The sequence below is a fragment of the Miniopterus natalensis genome, chromosome 19 (assembly GCF_054644295.1).
Source record: "Miniopterus natalensis isolate mMinNat1 chromosome 19, mMinNat1.hap1, whole genome shotgun sequence".
Classification (NCBI taxonomy): Eukaryota; Metazoa; Chordata; class Mammalia; order Chiroptera; family Miniopteridae; genus Miniopterus; species Miniopterus natalensis.
The window spans coordinates 20,628,849-20,653,714 of record NC_142099.1 but is presented as its reverse complement, the minus strand read 5'-3'; the positions used below and the strand labels follow the sequence as shown (position 1 = coordinate 20,653,714).

The window sequence follows — 24,866 nt, the reverse complement described above, 5'->3', positions numbered from 1 at the left end:
ACAGAAGAGTGTCCACAGTTCTGAACATCACAATCAAGGGCCCTGATAATCTGCCTCTGTCAATCTCCAGCCCTAGCTCCTCCTGCCGCCATCGGTTCCTTCCACTCCAGCAATGCCCTTTGCCGTGGCTCCCCCACAGGCCGCCATGCTGTCTCCAGCTGCCTCTAGTCACTGCTTAGAATACCCCCCCACACACACACACAAATCAACTGGTATCTTGTCTCTGTGTTTCTATGGCAACCTTCTCGAATTGTGTGTAACTGCCTGTCTCTCCCACTGGTCGGAGAGTTCCTAGAAGGCAAGGACCATGCCTGTTCTTTTCTGCATCCTCAGTGCCTAGCACATAGTAAGAGCACAACACATGCCAGGCACTCTCCTAAGCACTTTTCTCGCATCAATTCATTTAATCCTCCTGATGTTCTACGAGGAAGGCGTTCTTACGGTGCCCATTTCACAGCTGAGGGCAGTGAGAGATGAATCAGTTGGCACAACAGGAAGTAGCAGAATTGGGATCTGAACTCAGGCAATCTGGCTCTTACTGTTCACATCTGCCCCTCAACTCACATGTGTTTGTTGAATGAATGAATGAATGAATGAATGATGGTCCCTTTCCAACTCCCCATCTCAATATGCCCCATACACAGACAGTTCTCTCCCAATAGCTTCTTTCACACACGATCTTCACTGCTCCTCCGGGGCTCAGAGAAGCCTTTAGTCTGTGACTTCCGGCTCTCTCCTCCCTAACCCCATTTTGTCACATCCAGGAGTTTTTTGTTTTTCCTTGGAAACATTTCTCAGATTCATCTCAGACCGGTCCTCATCTCTTCAGGCCGGGTGACCACAGCAGCTTCCCTGACTTCCCTGACTTCCCTGCCTCACTCCACTGGGGCCTTGGAGTTTACATGCATTTTTATTTAACACTTCACAACAATCCATGAGTTCACCTTTTACAGAGGAGAAACTGAGTAACAGAACCCAGGTTCAAACAGGGTTTGTCTGGCTCCAGGGACTCTTTCATTTCCAAAAAGACTGGGGATCTTGGGCAAGTCACTTAACCTCCAAGAGTCTCGGATTTCTCATCCGTAAAATGGGGATAATAACAGTAATTACCTCATTGTGAGAGCAAGTGAGATAACAGCCCAGTGCCTGACACGCAGCAGTTGCTCAACAGTCATCAGTGACAAGTTGCCAACCTCCGGAGCATAGCTGCCCTATGAGCTGGCTGACTGTTCTGACCAAAACGCGTCCTGGAGGCGCTGCCGAACCCCAGCCAGCGAGCTGGGATACCCGGCCCCTTCTTGTCCCTCCCTCCAAGGCGCTCTCTCCTGAGAGGCATCATACCATTGTATGGAAAACCCACCTTGCCGGCTACTTGTGGGATGCTCAGCAAGAGGAAACACACCCGGGTCTGCTGGAAAGTGCACAGGCTCTGCGGCTCGGCCCTGCCTAGGCTGTGTGACCGCAGGAAATCTTTCTGCTGTTGTTGATCCTCGCTTGAGGATATTTTTCCCATTGCTTTTGCAGAGCGAGTGGAAGAGAGGAAGGGAGGGAGAGAGAAACATCGATGTGAGAGAGCTACTTCCAGACTTGGGGGGGGGGGCAAACCTGCAACCCAGGTAGGTGCCCTTGGCTGGGAATCGAGCCCGAGCCCCTTCGGCCAGCGGGCAGCGGCTGTAACCACTGAGCCACCAGCCAGGGCCACAGGAAATCAGGGGAGCTCTCTGACTTTTCTCATCTACAAAATGCGAATAATACCCCGCCCCCCCCAATATCGCGCTAATGTGTGAACAGCTGGACACCGAGTCAGGCCTGAAGGAGCTGGGCGACATCCTCACAGTCAGACCGTGGGTTGAGCACGCGTTGCTGTAAGTCCAGGGCAAGACGGATTTATAAATCACATTATCAAAATCAAGCATTAAAAGTACGCGGAGGAAAGGTAACAGGATTGTGCCCATCAGGAGCTATTCGCGCAACCCGCCTGTCTCCTTAAGAGAAGCGGCTCCGCCCCGAGCCCTGGGAGGCGGGCGGAGGACAGGCCCGCCCTTCCCCCTCGCCCCGAGCCCCGCCTCCGCTTCCGCCGGCGACGCCCAGGCCCCGCCCACGAGGGGGCGGGACAGGCCCGGTCACGTGAGCGCGGGGAGGACGTGGTGCAGAGGCCGCGCCGGTGGTTGGCCCGGGCCGCGGGTCCCGGGGGCGGGGTCAGGCCGGCCGAGGAGCCCCGCGGGGAGGAGGCAGCCGCGGGGGCCGGCACCGAGTGTGGGATTCGGTCGGCGGCCCCTCCGAGTGCTGGGCCGGCGGCGGTCCCGTGCGCCCTGGCCTGCGCGCCCGCTGCTCTTGGTCACCCTGGGCCGAGGCGCCGGCGGCTGCGGGCGGCGGGCGGAGGGAGGATCGGAGGGCGCGGGCGCCCTGTGCGCGGAGCAGGCGGGAGGCGGCCGGGGGCTGGGACGCCATGTCCATGGAGGACCCCTTCTTTGTGGTGAAAGGGTGAGTGTCGCCGAGGGCTCCATTGGAGAAGGTGGCGGTGCTGCCTGTCCGCACCTCCCCGCTCTCCTTGCTGGAGGGGGAGGGGAGACAAGTTGAGGCTGGGGAGGGGACTGTGGGGACGGCTTAGCCTTCAGGGCTGTGACCAAGCGTCCAGAGAAATCCCCTCCTTTACCTACCTGGACTGTGAAATCCGTGCCCCCAGCCAAGCCCCTGGGGAGGGGGGTCCCCTTTGGCCTGTGAGCTGCTGTGTAACTTATGTGGGGGTCGAGGAGTTCAGCAGCTCTGCAGGTGGGGAGGGAGACACGGGTCCCAACCCAAACTGGGGCTCCAGTGGAGCACGGGGCTCTGCTTCGAAGGAGGGAAAACAGCATCTGGGCAGGAAAAGGGAAATGGCCCTCCTGAGCTTTGTAGTTGGCTTTGACGGGGGTGAGCTCCCATTGTCCATTGAGATCGGAGCGCTGGCCGCAGACTGGTGGGACCACGACGAGCCCGGAGGCGCCCCGGCACGTCTGCAGGCTGGGAGGCGGGGGCGGTGTGGATCTGCGAGCCTGGGGTGCAGGGCTCCGGAAGGCAGCTCAATTCAGTGGGGGAGTTTTTACTGAGTAATGGGACAGGAGCAAAGCATTCGTTCATGCTCAGTGATGATGTTGGAAGGAAAACAAAATGAATTCAGCCAAACTAAACTTTCCTCGGCTTTCTGTTAGCACCGGGATTTTCCCACAGTGCTAAAGGAAATGAGTGCTTTCTTTTCAACTCCCTGATTTCACCCAGGCTATTTGACAGGTTTGCTCACTTGTTTTTTTTCCCTTTGAGCTGTCCTGACTCCATCTTTGATTGCTGGATTGTTTGGAGATAGAAACTTTAATTGCACTTTGTTACTGCATCAGCTTTGTAGCCATTAAACAAATGCAAGGTGGATGGATTCTGAGGTTGTTACAACTTGCCAGCTTTATGTTTCAAATGTCAAACATATAAATCTGAGAACTACAAAGTTCCCAGAAGATCAGTATTAGTAACCATACAGTGTCCCTTTGCTTTCAGCTAGTTGCTACTAGCTTCCTGTTTCTGAGGTAGTGAAAGTTGACCTGGTGCCTGGGTGTTTCTTTTTTTTTTTCAAGCGTTCTTAGAAAATTTAAATGGTGCTTTAGGTGAAATAGTTTATCATCCATAACATTTCCCTTAAAAGGTTTTTCTTCGCCTTACTTTAATTTAGATGGGAAAATGTTAAGTTGTAGATTTGGGTTTTTTTGAGTAATATGTAACTTTCTACCTGGAAAATGTGTTATTAGAAGGATTGATTTAGGGATGTGTGATTGCCCCTGAATGAAAGTTCTTAATGCTTAGGTTGCAAAGGTTATCTCTGGCAGTGGAGACCAGAGAGAATCAGAAATCTTTTGATTTTCAATGGAATTTGTGAAAATGTTAAATCGTCTGCCATCTTGACATTTTTTATTTCCTGAGAGTATCCAGTGTAGTCTCCTGATGTTTGCTCACTGATTAGTTAACACTGCTTTATGGGAACAGCGGCCTGGAGTCTTGGTTGATTTTGACATCATTTAATTGTTCTTAATGTGCCTGAAGGAAATGAGACTACCAATATCTTCTGCTGTGCATAGGGAAAGTTAGCCACATAGGTGTCTCCAGACTGTATATGTGAGGGAGTATTTGGGAAGCTATATACCTCTGTTCATTAAAAGTACTGAAAATGCATCACACAATATGGAAAAATTAAAGATGCTTAGATTGTGGCCCTTACCCTAGGAGCTGACAGTCTAATCTGAGAAACAATTGACCTCAAAAAACTTAAGTAGAAATGACAGGTGGTAAATGAAGTGCTGAAGTGAATGCCACAAAAGATAAGTGCCCCAGGAGTTTGGAGAAAGGTGACTCATTAGGGATGGTTATGACTGGAAAAGCTTTCAGAGGTAGTAAAAGTCTTGAATTAGGTTTTGAAGATGAGTAGAATTTAGATTTTTCAGGCCTGTCTCATCTGGACTCTTATCAAAGAATCTCTCATTGGTCTTCCAGCTCCTGTTCTCTTTCCTCTGTCATCCACCATTGGTTGTATTGGATCAGTGCTCTCCAAAATACAAGGGGAGCCATATATGCCATTTCACATTTCCTAGTAGCCACATTAAAAAGTAAAAATAAACAGGCAAAATTAATTTTAATGTCATATTCAACCAATAGGCACAAAATATTACAACATGTGATTGATCAGTAAAGATTATTGAGATATTTTACATTTTTGTACTAAGTCTTCAAAATCTGGTGCGTATTTTGTACTTACAGCACATCTCAATTTAAATGCTAAATTTTCATCAGAAATACTTATCTGTATTTAGAGTTTATTAAACTTAGAATTGAGAAAGTAGAGTCACATACCCAATTGTTCCAAGCATACTTTAAAATTTTCCAGTAACTGAATTATGTATTAGTTTCTCAATTTAAATTAATTTAAAATTTTAGCTCCTCAGTCACACTAGGGCATTTCAAGCATCAGTAGTCACATGTGACCATGACCTTGACCACAGCACTGGATGCTCCTACTCCGTGCCCCTGCTCTGCCTGATCCACCCACTCGGATCTCTGGTGTCAGCGTCTCCCCTGTCTCCAGGAAGTGCTTCCCTTGGCACCTGTAACACATTATTGCACCTCTTTCTGTGTCTTTCATTATTAGATTATGAGCTGTGAGGGTTGGGACTGTTTATTTTTCCTGTATTTCCAGCCTAGCACCTTGGATATTTAACATATGTTGAATGAGTACTCTTTGGTGGTGGTTCACGGGTGGGATCGCCAGCAGCAAAGGCCCTGAGATGAGTATTGTTTGTTTAGAAATCCTCAGGGCAAATATCCCAGGGGGAGTAGGGAGTTTATTTGGGGAGTAATAATAATAATGGCTAACGTTTCAAGGATGCCACTCCTATGCCAGGCATTGTGTGCTACGTAAGCACTGTATAAGGGTTTCACTTTATAAGACTGGCCACATTTTAGGGCTGCGGAGCTGAGGGAAGACACGGGTGAAGCTGCTTGCCCAGGGCTGCACAGCTAGCGAGTGGTGGACCCAGCACTCAAATCCGCACTGCCTCGTCTTCTCATGGTGTTAACCTTCACGGTGCAAGGTAGAATAGGGTCAAGGAGGGTCTTATCTTGAGGCCACCGGAGGCTTTTAAGCAGAGAAAGGACATGAAGTCCGGTCTTAGGAATGCCGATTTGGTCGTCGGGTTGGATACATCGGTCTGAGGGAAGATAAAAAAGGAGGCCCGTTGGAAAGCTGTCTTAGTGCACAGTGACGGCCGCCTGCATGTTGGAGGCTCACTTGCGACACCGTTGAAGTCTTGTCCAGAGCACGGAGGACGAAAGCCCACAGCTGGGTGCGGTGGGGGGTGCGGTTCCTCTTAGGGCAATCGTGGCCCTGCCTGGTGCTGACGGTCACCGTGGTGTGACTCCCGCTCCGGGCCTCATCCTCCCAGCTCTGCTGCTCCTCGCCCCATCCCTTCAGTGCGGCCTCGCCGGCGGCTCCTCCGTGTTCTCGCTGGGACCTTCACTGTTCCTGTGTGTCTGTGCACCTCCCGTACCCCAGTCCCCCTAGTGCAGCGCCCTCGAGAGCTTTCCTCCTTCCTGCCAATTACTGCTTGTCCCCCATGCGCTGGGGCGGGTGCCTCCCGCTCCTCCGGCCTCCAGGCGCTGGGCGCAGGTGTCCCTCTCAGCCCTCTTTACGCCCCACTCCACACTCTCGGCCGTTGTCTTCTACTGGTGCCATCACAAGGACACCTCTGGAATCTTCTCTACTGCTCTGGCTTTGGTTCCTCTACCCTAGTTCATGTCCATGCCCTCTCCCACCGTAGATTTATTTCCAGGCTCTCGGCTGTGGATCAGTGTTGAGACAATGGCATAAGTAAGCAGTGAGCAGGATGGTACGTGTTATGCTATGTTACCCTCTCAGCATCTCTTATCTGTACGTAGAGCCTTTTAGAATATGAGCCCCTTGAAGGCAAGCACTGTGCATGCCGCCCACAGTGCACAGAAAACTTGGTCTAGTCACTGTGGAAAAACAATTCTTATTTGCAGAGGAACTTTAGTCCAGTACAATTGGATGTAAGTCATATCTCATTTCCTACTTTTTAAAAATCAGAATCAGATGTTTCATTGTCAAAACAATGTTGCAAACATTGGTTCTAAGTATTGAATGCCTGGCGCTATATTTGGCTCCTGAGACTGTAGTCTGGTTGGGAGAACACTGTGCAGAGTCTGAGGAGCGAAGGAGAAGACAATGTGCATTGTGTGTAAGATTTTGGAATGGAGTTGAGGTGCCATGGAGATTGAAAAAAGGCAAGACCCTGAGTAGGAGTGTTGGTCAAGGACACTGTAGTGACACAAGTAGGGTCTCAGTCTGGGCCTTAAGGAAATGCCTGCTTTTCATTTGCAGAGGTGTAAGGACTCTCCCGGGCTGGGGAAACGTGCACAAAAGTCTGGAGCCAGGGATGAGAAAAGGGAGGGTGGGAAGATGGCCTGCCAACTGAAACCAAATTTGTTTTAGTGAGAAATCAGGTTGGATATTAAGGTCTGCCAGCTTGGGGGAAGGGAGGCGTGGAATACCCAGCCTAGGAGTTTAAATTTAATCTGTTTCCTATCATAAATTCTTAACCAGGAGGCGGTTTTCACTCGCAGTTACTGTTCACTTGCCTGTGGTCAAACAACTTCTCAGGGCTCAAGCCCAGGTGCTCTGAGTCCACAGAGAAGATCCATTTGTCGGGAGGCTTAGCAAAGATGCAATCGAACAGGTCTTAGTAAAAGTGCCCCGTACTTAGAGTCAGAAGGACTCGGGGCAAGCCGCCAAGATGGCTGAGCCCCAGTTCTTTTACTTGCTCAATGAGTGCAGACGAGTTATCTTGAAAGTTCCTTCCAAATCCAAACGCCGGTGATTGGGCCTCAGTAGAGGTTGTGCAAGGTGAGAAGTGAGAGGAAGAGTCAACGATGACGCCTGTCTAGACAAGTTTTGAATCTTGGAAAATAGTGGCCCTACTTACCAAAACAGGAAGTTAGGAAGGAAGCAGATTTTTAACCCCCGTTTTATCTTTTTGTTTGCATTCTAGCCTTTTTTGTAGGGAGGGCATGGTTCATTTGGTTTTAAGCAGCGAAAATATAGGAGCTAATCCTGGGTCAGTGGTGAGGGTTGAAAATGCAGTTGGGGAGTCTTCAGCTTAAACCTGTGAGAGTTTAAGAAACTGCCATTTGTCGTGCTTTGGTCCACAGTTATCTGCAAAAACAATTAAAATACTCCTTCCTCTCCCAGCTACATATCTTTATGAGGCTGGATTTTCATCATAGACTCAACCGAAACGTATGTCAGCAGGCTGAATGTAAAAACAGATATGAAAACCCAGCTGTCTTTTGTTAAACCAGATATTGAAGAATAAAAATATTAAACAGTGCCTTTCTCATTTTTTTAGAAGTCTGTTTTTACGAAAATGTGTTAACATATAGTAACACATTCATTGTAATTTTTAATTAATTGGTAAATATTTTTAAATGCCTGTTCGAATTTCTATATCAACTGAAGTTCTTCGGAGTCTTCAATAATTATGAAGAGTACAAAGGAGCCCTCAGACAAAAACCCATGGTTGCTACTTAAGAAACTGATTCCAGGATCGTGGCCGTGCCCCAGTGGTGGGGACGCGGTGTGCCCGAGCCTGAAGCTTCCTGGGTTTGAGGTTCCTACTTCTCAAAGGGGAATTTTTATTTACCTTACAGAATTGATAAATTTTATATTCTTTAAGACGAGATATTGTTCTAGATCCCTCTTTAACTGTCTTCCATTATCATAGATGACATTCCACACTTACAGATGAACCAAGTGCTTCATATTATGGGAAAATGTGTACCTCTTTTTCCACCAAATCAGCCAGAAACCTCAATAAAGAGTAAAGATAGTGGATTTACATCTCACTTCCTTAGTGAGGTGTCTCAAGTAGGATTTCTCATTAGGACTGAAAGTAAAGGCCAGTGGGAGAGGAACAGGGAGAGCACTTGACCGACATGTAAACCGAATGTGCTCGTACTTGGTAGATGCACGTGGGCCGGGGGCCCAGTGGTTTCTTCAGCCTGGGCCCAGCAGCTATATGATCTCTATTCAACACTCATCCTTTTTGCTCATCAGTTTTCCACAGACGAAATACTATTAGACACTTTTCTTCGTTTTTGTTAGTGCTGTCTCTTCTTGAAACGTCAGTGGGAATAGGATGCGTGCACATTTAGTTTTAAAGCTACAGACAACAAGCACCCTGATTGAGCACGCAGAAGACTTGGTTCAGAGCTCACAGAAGAATCAGGACAGAGCTCTTAGTTTGGGAGCAGTAAAGTTATTATCTTTGTACACAAGAGACCATGTGATTATAAAATAGCTACTTTTTTGGCTTCTCTATGTGGTAGTGTTAGATTATAATGTTTATCTGGTGCATATTGACCCAATGGTGGGGGGAAAGTTTTTAAAACCTTGTGATAGTATCTAAAAGAATATTAGATCATAGCACTTACGGCCTAGTCCCTGTCTGACCAAGAAACACGCCAATCTTCTCGACAGCATTGCTCAGTCCAGGAACGTGGATGTATTTAAAGCTAATAATGTTGGGAATCTTCTAATGAGATCTGGAGTTTTAAAATGTCCCAAATGAAAATATTTAACCTCTAAAAGATTAGCTGAGTAAGAGGAACCCTTCCTCCACCCTTTTTACTTCCCCCTCACACACCCCCTCCCAAGGAAGAAATGTTAATGGCCCTTTACTTTGCAGGATTGTTTCTAATACTGTGTTAAGCATAGTCTGTTTGGAGCATAATAAAATTTTTGTCCTCAAACAGACTTGATATTAGAGCTGTTTAAATAATGGCTATTTTATTCTGGACCTCAGCTGAGAATATAATACTTAGACTGTTACTTTAGAGTTTTGAACTTTGGTATTTGTCCACGAAGGGCCTTCTATAAAGACTTTAATGCACTTTGGGGAGTGGTGGTTGCTGCTGAGGATGGTGTGTGACCATAAAGTTAACGTAAGTCATGCAGGAACTTGTTCATGGAACATGTTGTCTGTGACTCCTTCCTATGTTGATTACAGAGAGGTACAGAAAGCCGTCAACACTGCCCAGGGATTGTTTCAGAGATGGACAGAGCTCCTCCAAGACCCCTCCACAGCCACGAGGGAGGAAATCGACTGGACCACCAACGAGCTGAGAAACAACCTCCGGAGCATAGAGTGGGACCTAGAGGACCTTGACGAAACCATCAATATCCTTTTCTGTGCTGTCTGTGCCATTTGGGGCAAACAGACAAATGAACAAGTTTTTATCCAGATGTGTTAAGCACATTGATCGGGCATTTTCTTTTATAATTTATTGATGTTGTTATTTGGACCATGACTCACTTAAAATAATTGCCCAGTAAGCCAAGGTAGAGTAGCCAAAGTCTCCAGTGCATGGCAGGTCCTGCAACACGGAGCAGCACAGAGCAGTGGTTATGTGCTCAGACCCTGGAGTCACAACGTGTGTTCAAGTCCTGGCTCCGCCGGTTACTAACAGTGTGACTTTGAGCACACTGTTTAGTGCTTTAGTTTGCTTTCAGTAGAAAGTTTGGATAATAGTAGTACCTAGTTCATAGGGTTGTTGAAAGTTTAACAGTTAGCTTAGAATGGTGCCCGACACCCAGTGAGCTTCATTACTGCACAGAGGTGCATACAGACCAGTGTTACACAGTGGTAATTAGAGCGCAGAAGGAAATCCTTTTGTAGACTGCCTTTTCCTGTTTAAGAAGCGATGTGACAATGCCAGTGTCCACTGGAGAGGCATCTTTTTTCATGGAACAGCATTTAATAAAAGCAGACCTGTTATGCTAAGTTATGTTCAGTAAGTCCACCAATCTGACTGACACACCAGAGCACTATAGAAGCCGAAATGATGTGGCCTCTTCCACTGGAAAAATCCCACTTAATCATAACTTTAGATTGAAGGCATGCCAGTTGCATGTTCTGAGTTCCATTTTGCTCGTTTCTTTAAGTGGGTAAAGCATCAAGGAAACCAGACTCCGTCGGGACCACTCCGTAGTCAGCACAGGGTCACCTGCAGGCGCCGTGTGAAGTGCCTCATTTCCATTCATAATGACCCCGGGTGCCTTTTAAATTATGAGAAGACAAGTGCGTTCTCTAAAATGAGTGGAACAAAATATGTGAGAGGGTGGGATCAAAAGCACAGCTACAGGAAGATGCATCTTCCCTTGAGACAGGAGGGAAGAGAAAAAGATCGGGAGAAATGATGAGAGAGGACAGACGTGTTGTTAAATATTCATCCACCAGCGGGCAGCTGCGGAACGGACCAGGTGCTGACACTGCGTCAGGACCGAGGCTGGACTGAGAAGCAAAACTACCAGCCCTCACGGAATGGCAGTGCGGGGTGGAGAGGGGCTCACGGGGACGACAGTGATCAGACTCTAGCACAAATGTATCCTGCAGACCAAGAGGGGAAAGCCCAGGGAGCCACGCAAGTGTCTGAGCACGATTAGTGTTAAGTTGACTTTTTTCAGAAGCCTTGGGCCAGACTTCACTGCTTGCCCGTGAGAGATTCTGTGGTCTAATGTGATGTGGTTTGTGAGGCTTGTGATGATGACATGGCTTTACCTTGACTTTTTGACCCACGCATAGTTGAAGCAAATCCTAGAAAATTCAATCTCGATGCAACCGAATTGAGTATAAGAAAATCCTTCATCACAAGTACTCGGCAAGTTGTCAGGGTAAGAGATACAACCTGATCGTGCTGTTTGTGAAGGAAATAGCCACACTTCTCAGAACTCTTTCCCTTAGTTATAAGGGAACTACTTCTTCTTATGAATTAAATGCCGGTTTCCCTCATAGAATTTCTCTATTGAAAATAAAAAATCTATCTTTAGTATCAGGCGTATTTCTTAGAGCAGAAATGAGAGTCGACTGCTGGCTTTGGGAAATTACTTCAGTGATCTCTACTTGTCCATACCTTTCTTTCCTCCAAGCCAGTTTTCTAACCTCTTTAGTTTTTACTGTACTACGTATCTGGGCCAAAGGAAGGATTACTTTATAGAATCCATTTGGTTTCCTGATGGATCGGTGATCACTTTGCGTTGTTAAGAGTGACTGCTGGGTTTGGATGGCGGCCTCTCACCATCTGAATTTCAGCTTCTGGAGCTCTCGCCACCTTGTCACTGACATTTCCATATACACTGCTTGACAGGCTTTCAGGAGTTACCCAGAGCAAGCAGGCATCTATCAGAGTGCAAAAACTGGCACAAGTGAACAAATATTTAGTCTCCAATTATTTAGAAAATAACCTATTGTTTAAAAACCTTAGAGAAAATAGCATTTAAGTCAAATCTTTTATCATTAAGATATGTTTGTATTTTGAAACTATAGCTAAGCCATTTGATTAGCATAACTAGATGTAAGAGAACCAGCTGTCTTGAACATATGTACTAGAAAGCAGCTTCTTTGAATAAAAATCTTGGGATCATATCAGTGCTAACATATGGCTTTTTAAGAGTCCTCTTAGGCAGGAACCTTGGTACATGTTTGCCAAAGACTTTGTATCATGTGATTTACTTTTAAAATCATTTCAAATGGTAGATTATCACTGAATTTGAAATACTCTTGTTTCTCATTTTATTCATTAGTTGCCTTTCTATATACATATGTCTAAATTGTATATAAACATTTTAATGGGGCAGTAACCTTTTTGGACCTCTGGTGCACCCCTGTCGATATAATGAGCATTTGGATTAGACAATCCTGATTTCTAGCCAGTTCAGAAAGCTATTCTGATAAGGAAGCCCCATTGTTTGGTGATATATGGTTTGATAAGGTAAATAATCCCCCATTATTTATTTTATAAATACACTTTGCTGTTTTATTTTTTGTAGTAGATTTTCTGAAGAACACTTCTGTAGATGTTGGTATTTAAATGGTGCCTTGCAGTGAAACACATATTTCTTGACCTTGTTTATTAAAGTTGTTCTTTCTGAAAGGCTGTACTTACAAATTTTGCAAATTGAAATTCAGAGGTTAATATATTAAATGTTAAGTTAGTTGATATAACTGGAAGTAGAATCCAAAGTTTGTTTTCCGATATCAGAAAAGTTGTTTAAAGTGCAGTCCTTGAAAGAAGTGTTCTAAGTCAAGTCCATGCGTCATAATGTCATAGCTTCTGGAGGTGAGATCTAAACCATACTCAGCTCTACATGATCCAGCTGAACTCTTCAGGGTTTTTATCAGTCTTGTTTTAATTTAAATAAAGTCTAACTGAAGTCCTATAGAAGAGAAGGAAGTAATGGGTACTTTGAAAGTTGAAGCAACGTGGTTACCACTCAGGCTTCCCACAGTAGGAATTTCGAAAGCTGGGGCACTGTCTGGTCGACCATTCACTTGTCATGGGTCTTAGAAGAAGTTTCTAAAAGCCTAACACCTCAACATTTGCATCTATATGTAGCCTACTGGCCAACAGGAAATTATAAAGTATTTTGGCAGCCTTAAAGAAAAATGGTACTCCAGTAATTATGTACTCAGTTCAAATCATTTTCACGTATATGGGATTGTGGTTACAGTTGATAAGCAGAATGGCTCATATTTAACAAAATATTTTTTTCTTCATTATAAGTAATGGGCCATTCATTTTTCTTTTCACAAAAATTGTTTCTGATACCACTCTGGAAATTCACACTGGTGTTAGAAATAGTCTATACTTCACATGAATCCAACTCAAAAATAAGTGACCTGTTTGTCGTATCACTATTTCAGAGTTTTAGCAGGTGTTGAGTGGTAATTATCATCAAGTACATGGGTTTTCACATGTATTATACTTAAAAATGCTAGCTCCTGAGCACAGACGTTTGTGTCTGAGCCCCAAGGTTGCAGTTTTCTGACTATATGACCTTGAGAAGTACCCTAAGCCTTTCTAGATCTCAGTCGCTTCAGCTGTGAAATAGAGATAATGCCAGCTTCACGGGGTCGTCCTGAAAATTCAGTGACAATGTGCACAAGCCTTTAAGTGTTTCTGGCTTATGGTAGGTTCCCAGGAAATACAAGTTCCTTTCCTCTTTTCTCTGAATTAAATTTAGCATCCAGGTTACCTCTTTTTAAGGGAAAATTGTTCTCTTTATTTCCTTTAATTTTGAGACTGAAAAAAGCCAAAGAATGCTCTTTTTGTTTAAAAAAAAAAAAAGGGATAAGTTATGCGTATTTTGCTAGTGTACAAAATGTTAACCACGACTTTGTTTCATCCAAGGATATTCAGTTGTCTTCTGATCTCTCCTTACCTCATTAGGACATGAAGGATCAGATGTCAGCGTCATCTGTGCAGGCACTAGCTGAAAGGAAAAACAGACAGGTGAGGAAACGTCTGAATGTAGAATATCAAATCAAAGAAATACACAGTTAGATGCTGGAATTTTAAAATGCTGACATCTGTGTATCAGGGATGCAGCAGAAGCCCTGTGCCTGCTGAGCCTGGAGGGAGGCTGGTAGTTTTGTGAAAGGCCGGTCATCATCCTGCCCTGCTCCATGGTCAGCTGCCCCTGCCTCCCTCCCTCCCACCCTCTGCTTCCCTCCTCTGGGTTTCCTAGTGCTCTGTGCTTATTCCAGCTCTTACCACACAGCCATTTATTCTGCTCCTGCTGGGCACATTCTGTGTGCCAGGTTCTGTTAAGGGCTGTAATTGCTTAGTTACTTGTCTTTTTTTCTGCTGAACCCCAGGCTCCTTGAGAGTGAGGAGGGATTGTGTCATGTTTTTTGTTGTTGTTTTAAATTTCTAGCTGCTATTAGATTGCATACCTCTTAGAAATCACTAGATATTTAATAACTGAAATTTTATGAAATTTAAAATAAAGTGAAAGACATTTGAAAAATCTTAAATGTGTGTGAATTTAATGTGTTAAATTAAATCTTTCATCATTTTAAGTATCCTTTTTTTTTGAGATAAGGTCCAGTTTTTATCAGTTATGACAAATAAATTATGACCTAATACATATCTGAAACCAAAGGACAGGTATTGACACATCTAAAATAAAAGCTGCAAGAGACCAATTCTTGAATTTGTTATATTTTTAAAATTAGACACTTTAATGTATGATAGAAATTCCTTTCCAACTAATAAAAATACAGTCCTTTTTAAAAAAATATACAACAGTCACCTAAAATGTAGACTTGATTTAGATTTTATTCAGACTCCATAAAGTTACCTATAGTAACTTTAGGTTATCAGACTGTCAACTCAAGAAATCAACTCACCATTTTTAACTAACTAGGAATCAGTAGTTCATAATATAAATTCCTACTTTATACCTGTGGGTGTTTCTTGACCCATTGATAATTTTGAAAATAAATATAAAAGCTCAAATAAGGAGAGGGGGCTCTCCAAGTGTCACCTCACTTAATTTTCCTGTGTCCTTTCCCTGCATTTCATTTTTCAGGTTGTTTTTATTCTTCCTGTCTACCTGCCTGTGACAGTGAGATAGGTGACACCTACCCTCTGTTGTACCTAATCTCCAGACAGTACAGTTGAACTAACAAATGAAATGTGCATTTATAGTTGCCTTTCCAAGTATGGCTTGGAATTTTGTTTTGGGCGGTGAGTGAAATGTCTTGAAGCCACAGATTGTCAAGGACAAGCAGGGCCAGGGTTCCGTAAGCATTCACGCAGGCAGAGTCCCCCGTGCTGCCCCGGGCCAGTCCCCGGTGCCTGCTCCTCGCTGCCTAGCCAGGACCTCCCCCTCTGGCACCTACGCACAGGCTGGTCTTCCGGCGCTCTGGGCCCTCTCTCCATCTTCTTTCCCATTAGAACAGACTCTCGGAGGTCAGAGTGATGAAATCTAAGCTACTGCACAATAAAGCATAGACAACTCTTAACAGCGTAGCCTATGTCCACCGTAAGTGTAGACCATGGATAAGCTAGAAAAAATAGCCCTGACTCTGGCCTCAGGAGCACACAAGCCCCCAGGGAGCCCCAGTTCTCTGTCCATCGCCTAACGATGCATTATAGCCTTTTCCTAATCTTGAAAAAATTATCACTGGGCACCAGTGTCCTCCATAGAGGTCCTTAGAGTCTTTGTATCAGAACCAGCAAATGGTCTGCTCTGTACCTGAGACAGTCACCATCGGCCTCTTGATTAGACTGAGGCGCCGGCCTGCGGAGGCTCTCAGCCATCCTCTCCCTCTTCTCATAACCGCCTAGAATTACGCCCTGTATCCCGAGCTTCCCTGAGCCTGGCCCCTGACTGTGATGTTTGAATTCACCTCTGAAAGTCAAGCGAGGTCACTGTTGGTATTGGGGGCTGCTGGAGGGCTTTTTTAGACAAAGAACCAAGTAATCAGTGAGTCTTTTAACAGTTCCAGAGATAAAAAGTAGCTGGTAAGAAGATCTGGCAACTCTGTAAGGAACCTTAGTCACCAGCAGGCTCTGGTTCTTCGTGCGGGCCTGACGTGAGCGCGCACTCTGACCAGCTGGCGAGGGGCCTGCTGGGATGCCGGTCAGCCAGCTGCCCAGACTGCGCTTGCACTCCTGCGCCCTCTTCATGTACAGAGACAGTTCCAAACTTACCTTTTTCTGGCTACAAACTTTCTCTTCCTACTGGGGAGCCTGCCTCTGGTATCTGGGGGCCCTGGCGGTGATTCTGACCCAGGGCCAGCACTTGCCCGGCTATTAGGGTCAGGCACCCATTGTGGCCGCACCTGCCTGGTGCAGCAATGCCCAGTTCCTGTCTGTGATGCTTGTAGCCTTTTAGTTCAAGTAATGGGCATTGGGATTTATTCATGGTTTAAATTGAACAGACACTGATGGTTCTTGTGCCTTCCGTGTGTGAGACTATGACTTAACTTCTTGTCATTCTAGAAATCTTTCCCCCACCCCCCTTCAAAAAAACAAAAATCTCTTGGATCACAGGACTCTAGATCTCTGTAATCTTTAGTCTGGAACTTGTGGGTCTTTGCTGAACTTCCGAGGGTGCTAGGCAGAGCTGTCCTAGAGACTGAATGCTTTCGGATTGTAAAGCTGTGTACAGATGGATGTTTGTTGATTTAAAGTCCACATTTATTTGCATTTTAATGGGACAAAGCCCATTTGTGAGTCCCACTGGGAAAGCATGGAGACTTGGCATCCCTTAAATGGGACCACGCGGGGTCCAACCTACACTGCTATGTAAAGGTGGCCCAGGGGAAGTAGACGGTGAGCAGTGGGGGAACTCTATGTCACCCTGATGGAGCACTTGTTCAGAGATAGTAATTGTTTGTTTCCCTTGCCGGCTACCCCCCTGCCCGATCGCGCAGGCTCTGCTGGGAGACAGTGGCGGTGGCCAGAAGTGGAGCACTGGAACCCCAGATAAATACGGGCGCCTTGACCGCGAGCTCCAATTAGCCAACTCCCATTTCATCGAGGAGCAGCAGGCCCAGCAACAGGTACTGGCACCCGCTGCTGAGGACAGAGGCGTGGAGGCGGGCACCCCCTCTCCCTCCCCCGCCAGCCAGGAGGCTTTATTGCTAATGACAGGCAGGCTGGACCAGAGCTCGCCCTGCGGCTGCCTGTGTCTGCCTGTCCCCTGATTGCATGTAGCGTGGCTTTCTAAAGCCTCCCGTAGAGCACGGCTGTTTCAAGAGAGCCAGGCTTGATTAGGTCTCTTAGGAAAAGCAGACTAGACCTCCGAAACTGACAGACAAGGCCACTGATTTTAAAACAAACAAAAGGACCCCTCTTCCCCAGCTTCCACTCTGTATACTCAGTTTTTTGTTCATTTCAACAAAGGTACACTTTCAGAAAAGTTGAGACCTAGTTTTTTCATTGAAAATTATTGTTGGTTCTGATATACATAAAAATGATTGCTTGAGTGGATGTGAAGGGTAAAAGGGAAGTTGACTATGTCTGTGCTGTTGCTTTTTTTTTTTTTAAGATATCTTTATTGATTTCAGAGAGAGAAAGGAAGAGGGAGAGAGAGAGAGAAACATCAATGATAAGAGAGTCATTGATTGGCTGCCTCCTGCACGCCGCTGACTGGGGATCGAGCCCGAAATCTGGGCATGTGCTGTGACCAAGAATCAAACCATGATCTCCTGGATCCTAAGTCGGTGCTCAACCTCTGAGCCACGCCCGGCCAGGCAGTGCTGTTGCTTTTGATGTGTAGTTGTAGTGATAAAAGGTATAACAATATACCTGAGGATTTGAGGGTTATCTATCCATTGACACTATTGGTTCTTAAATACTATGTTTATGTATCTGTTTTATATAGGTTATATGTTCTTTTGCCATTAGCATGTTTGCTTAACCAGTTGTCTGCTTAAATTGCTATTAACCGAGCAAACTTTTTATTTAAACAAAAAGTGAAGAGGCTACCACACAATTAAATTAAGTATTTATCATTCAGCAGTTGTCCTTGAGGTAACTTACTGTCACGGGGCTGCCTCTGGTGTGTCCTTGAAGAGGGAGGAAAGGACTCTGTGTGTGTAGTTTTCCCACGTCCAGAGCTCTGCCAGACTCTCTTGTGTTTAAGTCTGTTGTGGATTGAGATCTTGACCCTGGCAGTGGGCTTCCGCTTCCCAGCATCCTCATGTCGCAGTGGCCACTGCACAGGTGCTCTTGCCATTGTCTCTTCCCTTGTTGGACTCCAGCCAACCAGAGTCAATCTCTCTTGGTGGTTTTAAGCCCCGCTGACTGTTCACAAGTTGGATCAGCAGGAGATATCAGAAGCTTGACAATCCAGCCTTTTGAGCAGTGTGTTCTTGGAGGCGCCGGTCTGGTCCTTTTATTTCTGAGCTTTGCTTCTGAATGAGAATTGTCCCAAGTTGGCAAAGAAGCTAGCAGCTGCTAGAGTGCTGGGCTTGGAACCAGGTAAGATGGATTTTAATTGCTTGTTTCCCATTTCTCTGGCATCAGCTGATTGTGGAGCAGCAGGATGAGCAGTTGGAGCTGGTCTCTGGCAGCATCGGGGTGCTGAAGAACATGTCCCAGCGCATCGGAGGGGAGCTGGAGGAACAGGCAGTGTGAGCATGAGACGCCCCTCTCAGGGCGGTGAAATTGAGGGGAAGAGCCATCTTACAGGACCCTAACAAGCCTGACAGTTACATGACTAGTAAAACCAAAAACTATTTTCTTTATTGTTTTCTAGACTAGCCTCTCTGCAAAAGAAGCAAATTATCAGTTAAAATAGTCAACAGGGTTTAGGCAAAATTATGATTTTTTTTTCCCCCAGCACCTGCAAAAACAAATTCCTCTGAGCAGGTACCTGAAGTATTGTTGTGAATAGTGGGAATGAGAAACAGACTTGGCTGTGTAACCTCTGGAGATTTGTGTCCCACAGAGGATAGGACATGAGCTAATGTTATCATCCCATGACTCTCCCACTATATCAAACAAAACTTTTTGCTTTGCATCTTAAATTTCAATTTCATGAGAAAAACTTAAAAATTTAAATCCAATTAATAAAAAATCTTCCCCTCCAAAATCAAAAGTAAAAACACACAAGGAAACAGCTGGGTTTATTTCTTTTTCCTTAAGCACAATCTGTTTAAACTATGAAATATGACATCAAAATCAGCATTATTAAATGCTACTACATAATACCTTTACCATTCTATGCTGCAATTTTTTTCTGAAAAAAAGTGAAATAGTCCACTAGGATATATCAGAGAGTCTCCTATCTCAGTTTTGTGTTCAGTGTTATACATTCATTTATTATAAATGTAAACTGTGCACCTGTTCTGGGAAGCCCTGGGGATCAGTAGAGGAACAAACAGAACAGTCAGTGTCTCTGCCATCAGAGAGTCTACCATTTACTGGGTAGACTGGACATGTTGTAAATGAATGCAAGTCACTAAGTGGTGACAGAAAAGAGGGGGAACCGCTGTGATGGGGAAGTGTGTGGTGCCTTGAGAGCCCTAACTTAGCCCAAGCTCAGATTTTGCTACAGAAATATTCATGTGTGATTACGGAGGACTCCCCCAGGTCCTGCTTAGGATATTGGCTAGTATGTGGCATATAAGAAATTACTTTTTTAAATTCCAAAAATTCTGAATTCAAAAATATATCTTTCCCAAGGATTTCAGGTAATTGATTGGGGGCTTGAATCCCAGTGTTGCCTGTATGTTTGCTAAACTAAGGCCTAGAGCCTGATTGCATTGTGACCGGTGCATCGCTGAGGCTTTGTTTACCAGCTGACTTCCACACCTGCTTCTTTCTAGTATGCTGGATGATTTCTCTCACGAGTTGGAGAGCACTCAGTCTCGGCTGGACAATGTGATGAAGAAACTTGCAAAAGTATCTCACATGACCAGTGGTATGTATGGTGTTTAAAGCTTAAGAATTCCTGCTTAATTCTAGGAACAGTTTCTGGGGATTCTTGCACAGTGTGCCCATTCAGATCCCTTTCCTGTGGCACATTGTCCACAAGTGGTTGGTGGTTGGTGGCTTTTCTCCTGGTGGAGCAACTTTTATGCAATTAAAAAATCCTTTATTTCTTTGTTTCCTATTTCCTTGCCAAAATAGGGGACTTATTTTAAAATAGTAATTAAGGAGCCAGTTACTATTTCTCCTGGACTGACTTCATTAAAAGAAACACCCCCACCATTTCAGAAAAAGATTTCCTTGCAGATCTAATTTAAATTGTTTATATTTAAGTCCACAGTAAAATATTCCAGCAAATTGTCACCAACATGTGGATGAAGAAGTAACATTTTTCAAGTTAGTTACTAATAGGAAGGTGTGTTCGTGACTCTGTTTTTTTGATTACTACAACCTATCTCCCCTATTGCATGAGAAATAATATATTTTAAATAAAAGAAAATTCAGTATTTCTTTTTTTCTTTGCTTGGTGGGGATGGGGTGGTGAAAGGAGGAACCAGGACGGGCCTAGAGATAAACGTAAGTGTTCTTGAGCCCTAGCACCCCTCCCCCGAGAACATCCTCAGTTTTGAGACGCCTCATTTTTCTATTGGTTTCCCCATCAGGTACCTGTTACAGAGTCTAATAGTCTAGCTTTTGGAGGCAAGATTTAAATACACGTGTCTATTTGCTTTTCAGCAGTTTAACTCATAGTCAAGTTACATTAACAGTTCTCTGAGGCTCATTTTCTTGTTGATTAAAAAACAGGGTGATGCCTGGCTCTCAAAGTCATTGTGAGGATTAAATGAAATAGTAATAATTAATGTACAGGTGTTTAACAGTGTCTCCCATGTATTTTAGTACTTAGTAAATGTTTGTTTTTAAAAAATCGTAAGACAGGCAGAAGATGGCCCTAAGGGGCAATGACCTGTTATGTCCAAATCAAAGGGCAACTCATAGCCAGGCTTACTGCCTTCTTTCTTCCCAGGATCAGGTGTACTTATGCTTCTAACAGGCTCGTCAGTGCTGAAGCGGCACAACTCAGTTCATCTTTGACACTTTGAAAGGTTCTGATTTCCTCTGTTCTCTCCTTTTCCACCCCCACCTCTCTGCTTTTAAAAAAAAACCCAAGGCGTTAATGAAGTATTATATAACCACTTTAAACCCCTGGCCTCTCACTAGTATATGTATTAGTCGCAAAGTCAAGTAGCTACTTCAGCACCAGTTTTGTTTGGGGAAGAGCGAATGAACAAAGATGCTCTGTATCTGTGCTTCCCAGCATTCCGGGTATGAATAATTTAGAAAAGTACTTGCATTGTGATAAGCTGTCCAGTGTGTATAAATAGCACCAAAACTTGCTTATGTTTTATTCTACTTTCTCCCAAAAGAAAGGTTTGGGGGGCAAAGTAAGAACTTCAGTTATATTTGTCTAGGAAAGAGAGACAGGAAACACAGCATTTGGCCTGAAAGGCCCTTCAGTTTGGACAGCTTGCCTGTGGTTTTCATTTTCATCTTTGCTTGCTCCCCAAGAAAGATTGTTCCAGGGCCTCCTGCCTGGTGGTGTCTGTTTCAGTTCAAGGACATGGCAATTTGTATTTGTCTCTGTCCTCCATAACTTTTGGGAAAGTTCACTGCTTTTTAATCAAACCTGTACATACAGAAAGTATATCAAGACACACTGAAGTTCAGTTAGGCAGTAACTGAACAAACGTTCCACGGTTCTTGAGACCGAACAAATGCTCTTCCATGGCCGGCTGCTTACCCAAGAGACACACTATCTTGTCATTTTCCTGCCCGAAGCATATCCCTTATGAGTAGATACCTGGGTTTCTTCCCCTCATTTCCAAACTTCTACTGTTCATCTTTTTTCTTAGGGGAGGGAAAAACCCCTACCACTGGAGTTCCCTTTTTTCCTCTGTGCTCTCTGAGGCCGGTCTCCAGCTTGCAGAAAGCCAGTTAGGACTTTTCCCTTGAGGTCACAAAAGCCCTTGTGGTTAATCCCGCCCTTCTCCCTTTCTCCAGAGAAGTCAGCTCAGGTAACAGCTCCCTGGGGTTCCCTAGTACATGCTTCATAGAAGCAACTTACCACTTCAAAGGAACATGGCTTTAGAGAGCATTCCTGGGCTGTGCTGGCTTGTGTGATGGATGATGGTCTCCTTGATGAAAACCCCTACTTAATGCAATCGCAGACGAGAAAGTGATTGGAGGTGGGGAGAGGGTTCGTAGAAGCTGATCAAAGCCAAAAGGTGGAAATCTGGTTTTGAAAATGGCAGGATGCCTGGGGGTTGGGGATAAGTGCAGGAATTAGGTGTGAGATGAAGGTAGGGTGGTTAGGAAGCAATTACCTGGGCTGTTTTGTCCTGGAAGAATATGGACTGTTTTCAGTGACGGTGGTTTTAAATTATTGTAAACATTTTAAAATAGATGAAAGAATGTTATGTAGTGCTCTCCACCATTAAAGTGATAGTTAAGCTGATTAAAAATAGTATCTGGAGTAGGCCAGCTCTTCAGAAAAGAAACATGTAGGCTTGGGGTTTTTGTCCTAATCACAGTTATGAAGTACGTTTCTAGCATGTTTGAGGCAGAGCAAGCTGGTCATCACTAAGAAGGTATTTGCTTCACTTATGTCAGTTAGTAGAAGTTGTATTGGGTCCTTTTAAGATTTTGCTCTCCAGAGCATTTAAATAATTTAAGTTCATGTTTTTTGGACTTAGCGTTGACTTGCGGAAAGTTGTACAATCTACTTTCCTAGATTCAGACCTTTTTATAATATGATTCTCAGTAACCATGGCGTGTTAAAATGTTCAGGCTTTCAAATAAACTTCTGATGGGTCAGTATTCTTTGACAGTTCTATTTAAATGGAACTCTTATTTCTAGCAGTTGACCTATATTTTCATAGGCTAGTGAAACTCTTTTCTATCAGTCTGACCTGACCATCTGTGAAAAATGGCAGGACTCATCAATGGAAAGACCGCTTGCTTTCTACATCTACCCAAGTTAAGGAACCATCCTGACAAGGACACAGCCTGTGCCTGTGGCCCTCAGAATGTGTGCGAGGGTGTTCTTATTTAGCTCTCACAGAAGCAGCCCTGTGAGGCAGCCATTGTGGAGTTAGGGGGTCCGCATCAGGGTTTGGGCTGCAGCTGGGATTCCCCCAGGGCCTGAGTGGACCCTTCTGTCCCTCAGGGCCTCCTTGCTCTCAGCCACTTAGATGGACTCTAGCCACCTTATTTCCTGTGCCTTTTCTAAATCGTTGGTGGGGCAGAAAGTTTCAGAAAAGGTGGTTCACTTCCATTTACAGAGAAGCTGTGTAAGTTACTTGAACACGGTCACTGGTTAAGTACTCATACTTCTTTCTTGACTTGGTGTGTGTCACCAGCCACGCTCGGGATCCCTGGAGCTGGCTTCTTCAGCTCTTCATTTCCCGCAGTGACCAGCGTAGCTTTCATCCCCTTTCCGTCCCCCACAGTGCTCTGACAATAGGACAGGATCATTGCTGATTTAGGTGATTTGATTTCGGTGGGAGATTAAAGCAGATGGGCTTTGACCCGTAATGCCAGGGCCAACACCTTTTCCAGGGATGCGGTAACCACCCGCAGAAAGCTAAGAGCCACAGGCTTTAATTAAAGACTGAGACACAGGTTTTAGAGACAAGACACGGAGCCCGTACCTGTCACGGGCAGCTCCGGGGTGGCGGAGGTGCAGGTGCAGCGCAGCCTGGAGCTGGGCAGTGGGGGAGGGCCAGGCGCCCGGGCGGGTTCAAGAGCCTCTCTGCCCCCGTCATTTGTACATTCTGTCGCTTTTCTGCTTCAAAGCGTGGCCTTAAGTTTCATATGACTGTATCTCGGGGAATGTCAAGTCCTGAGAGCTAACCCTCGTGTCCTGCCTCGCAGATCGGCGCCAGTGGTGTGCCATAGCCATCCTTTTTGCGGTCCTGCTGGTCGTGCTGCTCCTCTTCTTAGTGCTGTGACGGCACAGGAACCGGCGAGGACAAGCCGCCACGCTGTGCCGCTCCCACCTTCCTCTCCTGGGAACACAGCCCACGCTGACTTTTCTCTGTGTGACCCCACCATTGAGGCAGCTCCTCCGTCCCAGCGCTGGAGGGGCCGGTGGGAAGAAGACCTAACAGCTGCACACTCCGGGCACCTCCTGTCCTGTCCTGAGGACAACTCGCCACTGCTTTGCTTCCCTGGACCTCTTTCCCCGTGGAGGGCCTCTGAGAATCCAGGAAAATCCCCAGACTCAGCTAGTGTTCGCTGCTGCTCATTGCATCCATCTTTGGCGGCTCTTTTCTCCTGCTCAGACCCTCTCTCTGCTCAGACGACAGCCACTGTCCCATCCTGAAGGACCTGTCGGGAATGGGGCTCCTGGGTCCCCTCCACTGCCCCTTGTGGAGTGTTCTTTAGCCCCTGAGAGCTGGTCATTACAGGGACGGAAGGCCCAGAAGCAGTTTGTGAAGAAAATGCAGTGGTTCTTTTTGCAGGGATAAGTGCAGGGCTAAAATTGCTTTTCCAGGCACATTTTTTTGCAGTAAGAATAATGGGAAATGATGAAAAACACTGGGTTTTGGGAGTGCTAACAACTTGTGTCTTGAATTGAAGGGAAGCAGGGCAGCAGGACCGAGTGTGCACAGCTGCGGGAAGGGTGGGCGAGGCCGGGGGAGGTCAGAGCCTGGCTGAGTGCAGGTGGCTGTCCGGCAGCCCCCTCCCCAACGGTGCAACTTGTGTTTTTAGGATGACCCTTAAACATGTGGCTGCCGAGCGGCGCACTGGAATGGATTTAGATCCTACGGCACTCTCTCTACCTTGGTGGATGGGATTGGGAATGGTTAGCACATTTATTACATTTAGTCAGAAGCTGTAATAACAAAAAAGGCTAGTTCTGGACCAGGCTTTTCTTGCCCTGCAAGTAATGGCAAAAAGGGGTTTGGTTGGTTTTTCCCCCCTAAGGTGACAACTTGATTTTTATCATCCACTCAAATCACTGAGCCGATCCAAATTTAAGTAACAGATGC

At 45.5% G+C, this 24,866-nt stretch overlaps 1 protein-coding gene across 2 annotated transcripts; it reads left to right on the top strand.

Moving 5' to 3' along the window:
• Positions 1-2,411: 2,411 nt before the first annotated feature.
• STX6 (syntaxin 6) lies at positions 2,412-24,464 on the top strand. Of its 2 annotated transcripts, XM_016217874.2 has the most exons (8): positions 2,412-2,484; positions 9,597-9,766; positions 11,166-11,260; positions 13,816-13,878; positions 16,812-16,940; positions 18,409-18,515; positions 19,713-19,807; positions 23,746-24,464. In XM_016217874.2, exons 1-8 carry the CDS (start codon positions 2,450-2,452, stop codon positions 23,820-23,822), a joined length of 771 nt encoding a protein of 256 aa, XP_016073360.1. In that variant the 5' UTR covers positions 2,412-2,449; the 3' UTR covers positions 23,823-24,464. The 2 variants fall into 2 exon arrangements, with proteins under 2 accessions (XP_016073360.1, XP_016073359.1); XM_016217873.2 differs by lacking the exon at positions 2,412-2,484 and having other exon boundaries at positions 7,533-9,766.
• Positions 24,465-24,866: the final 402 nt, after the last annotated feature.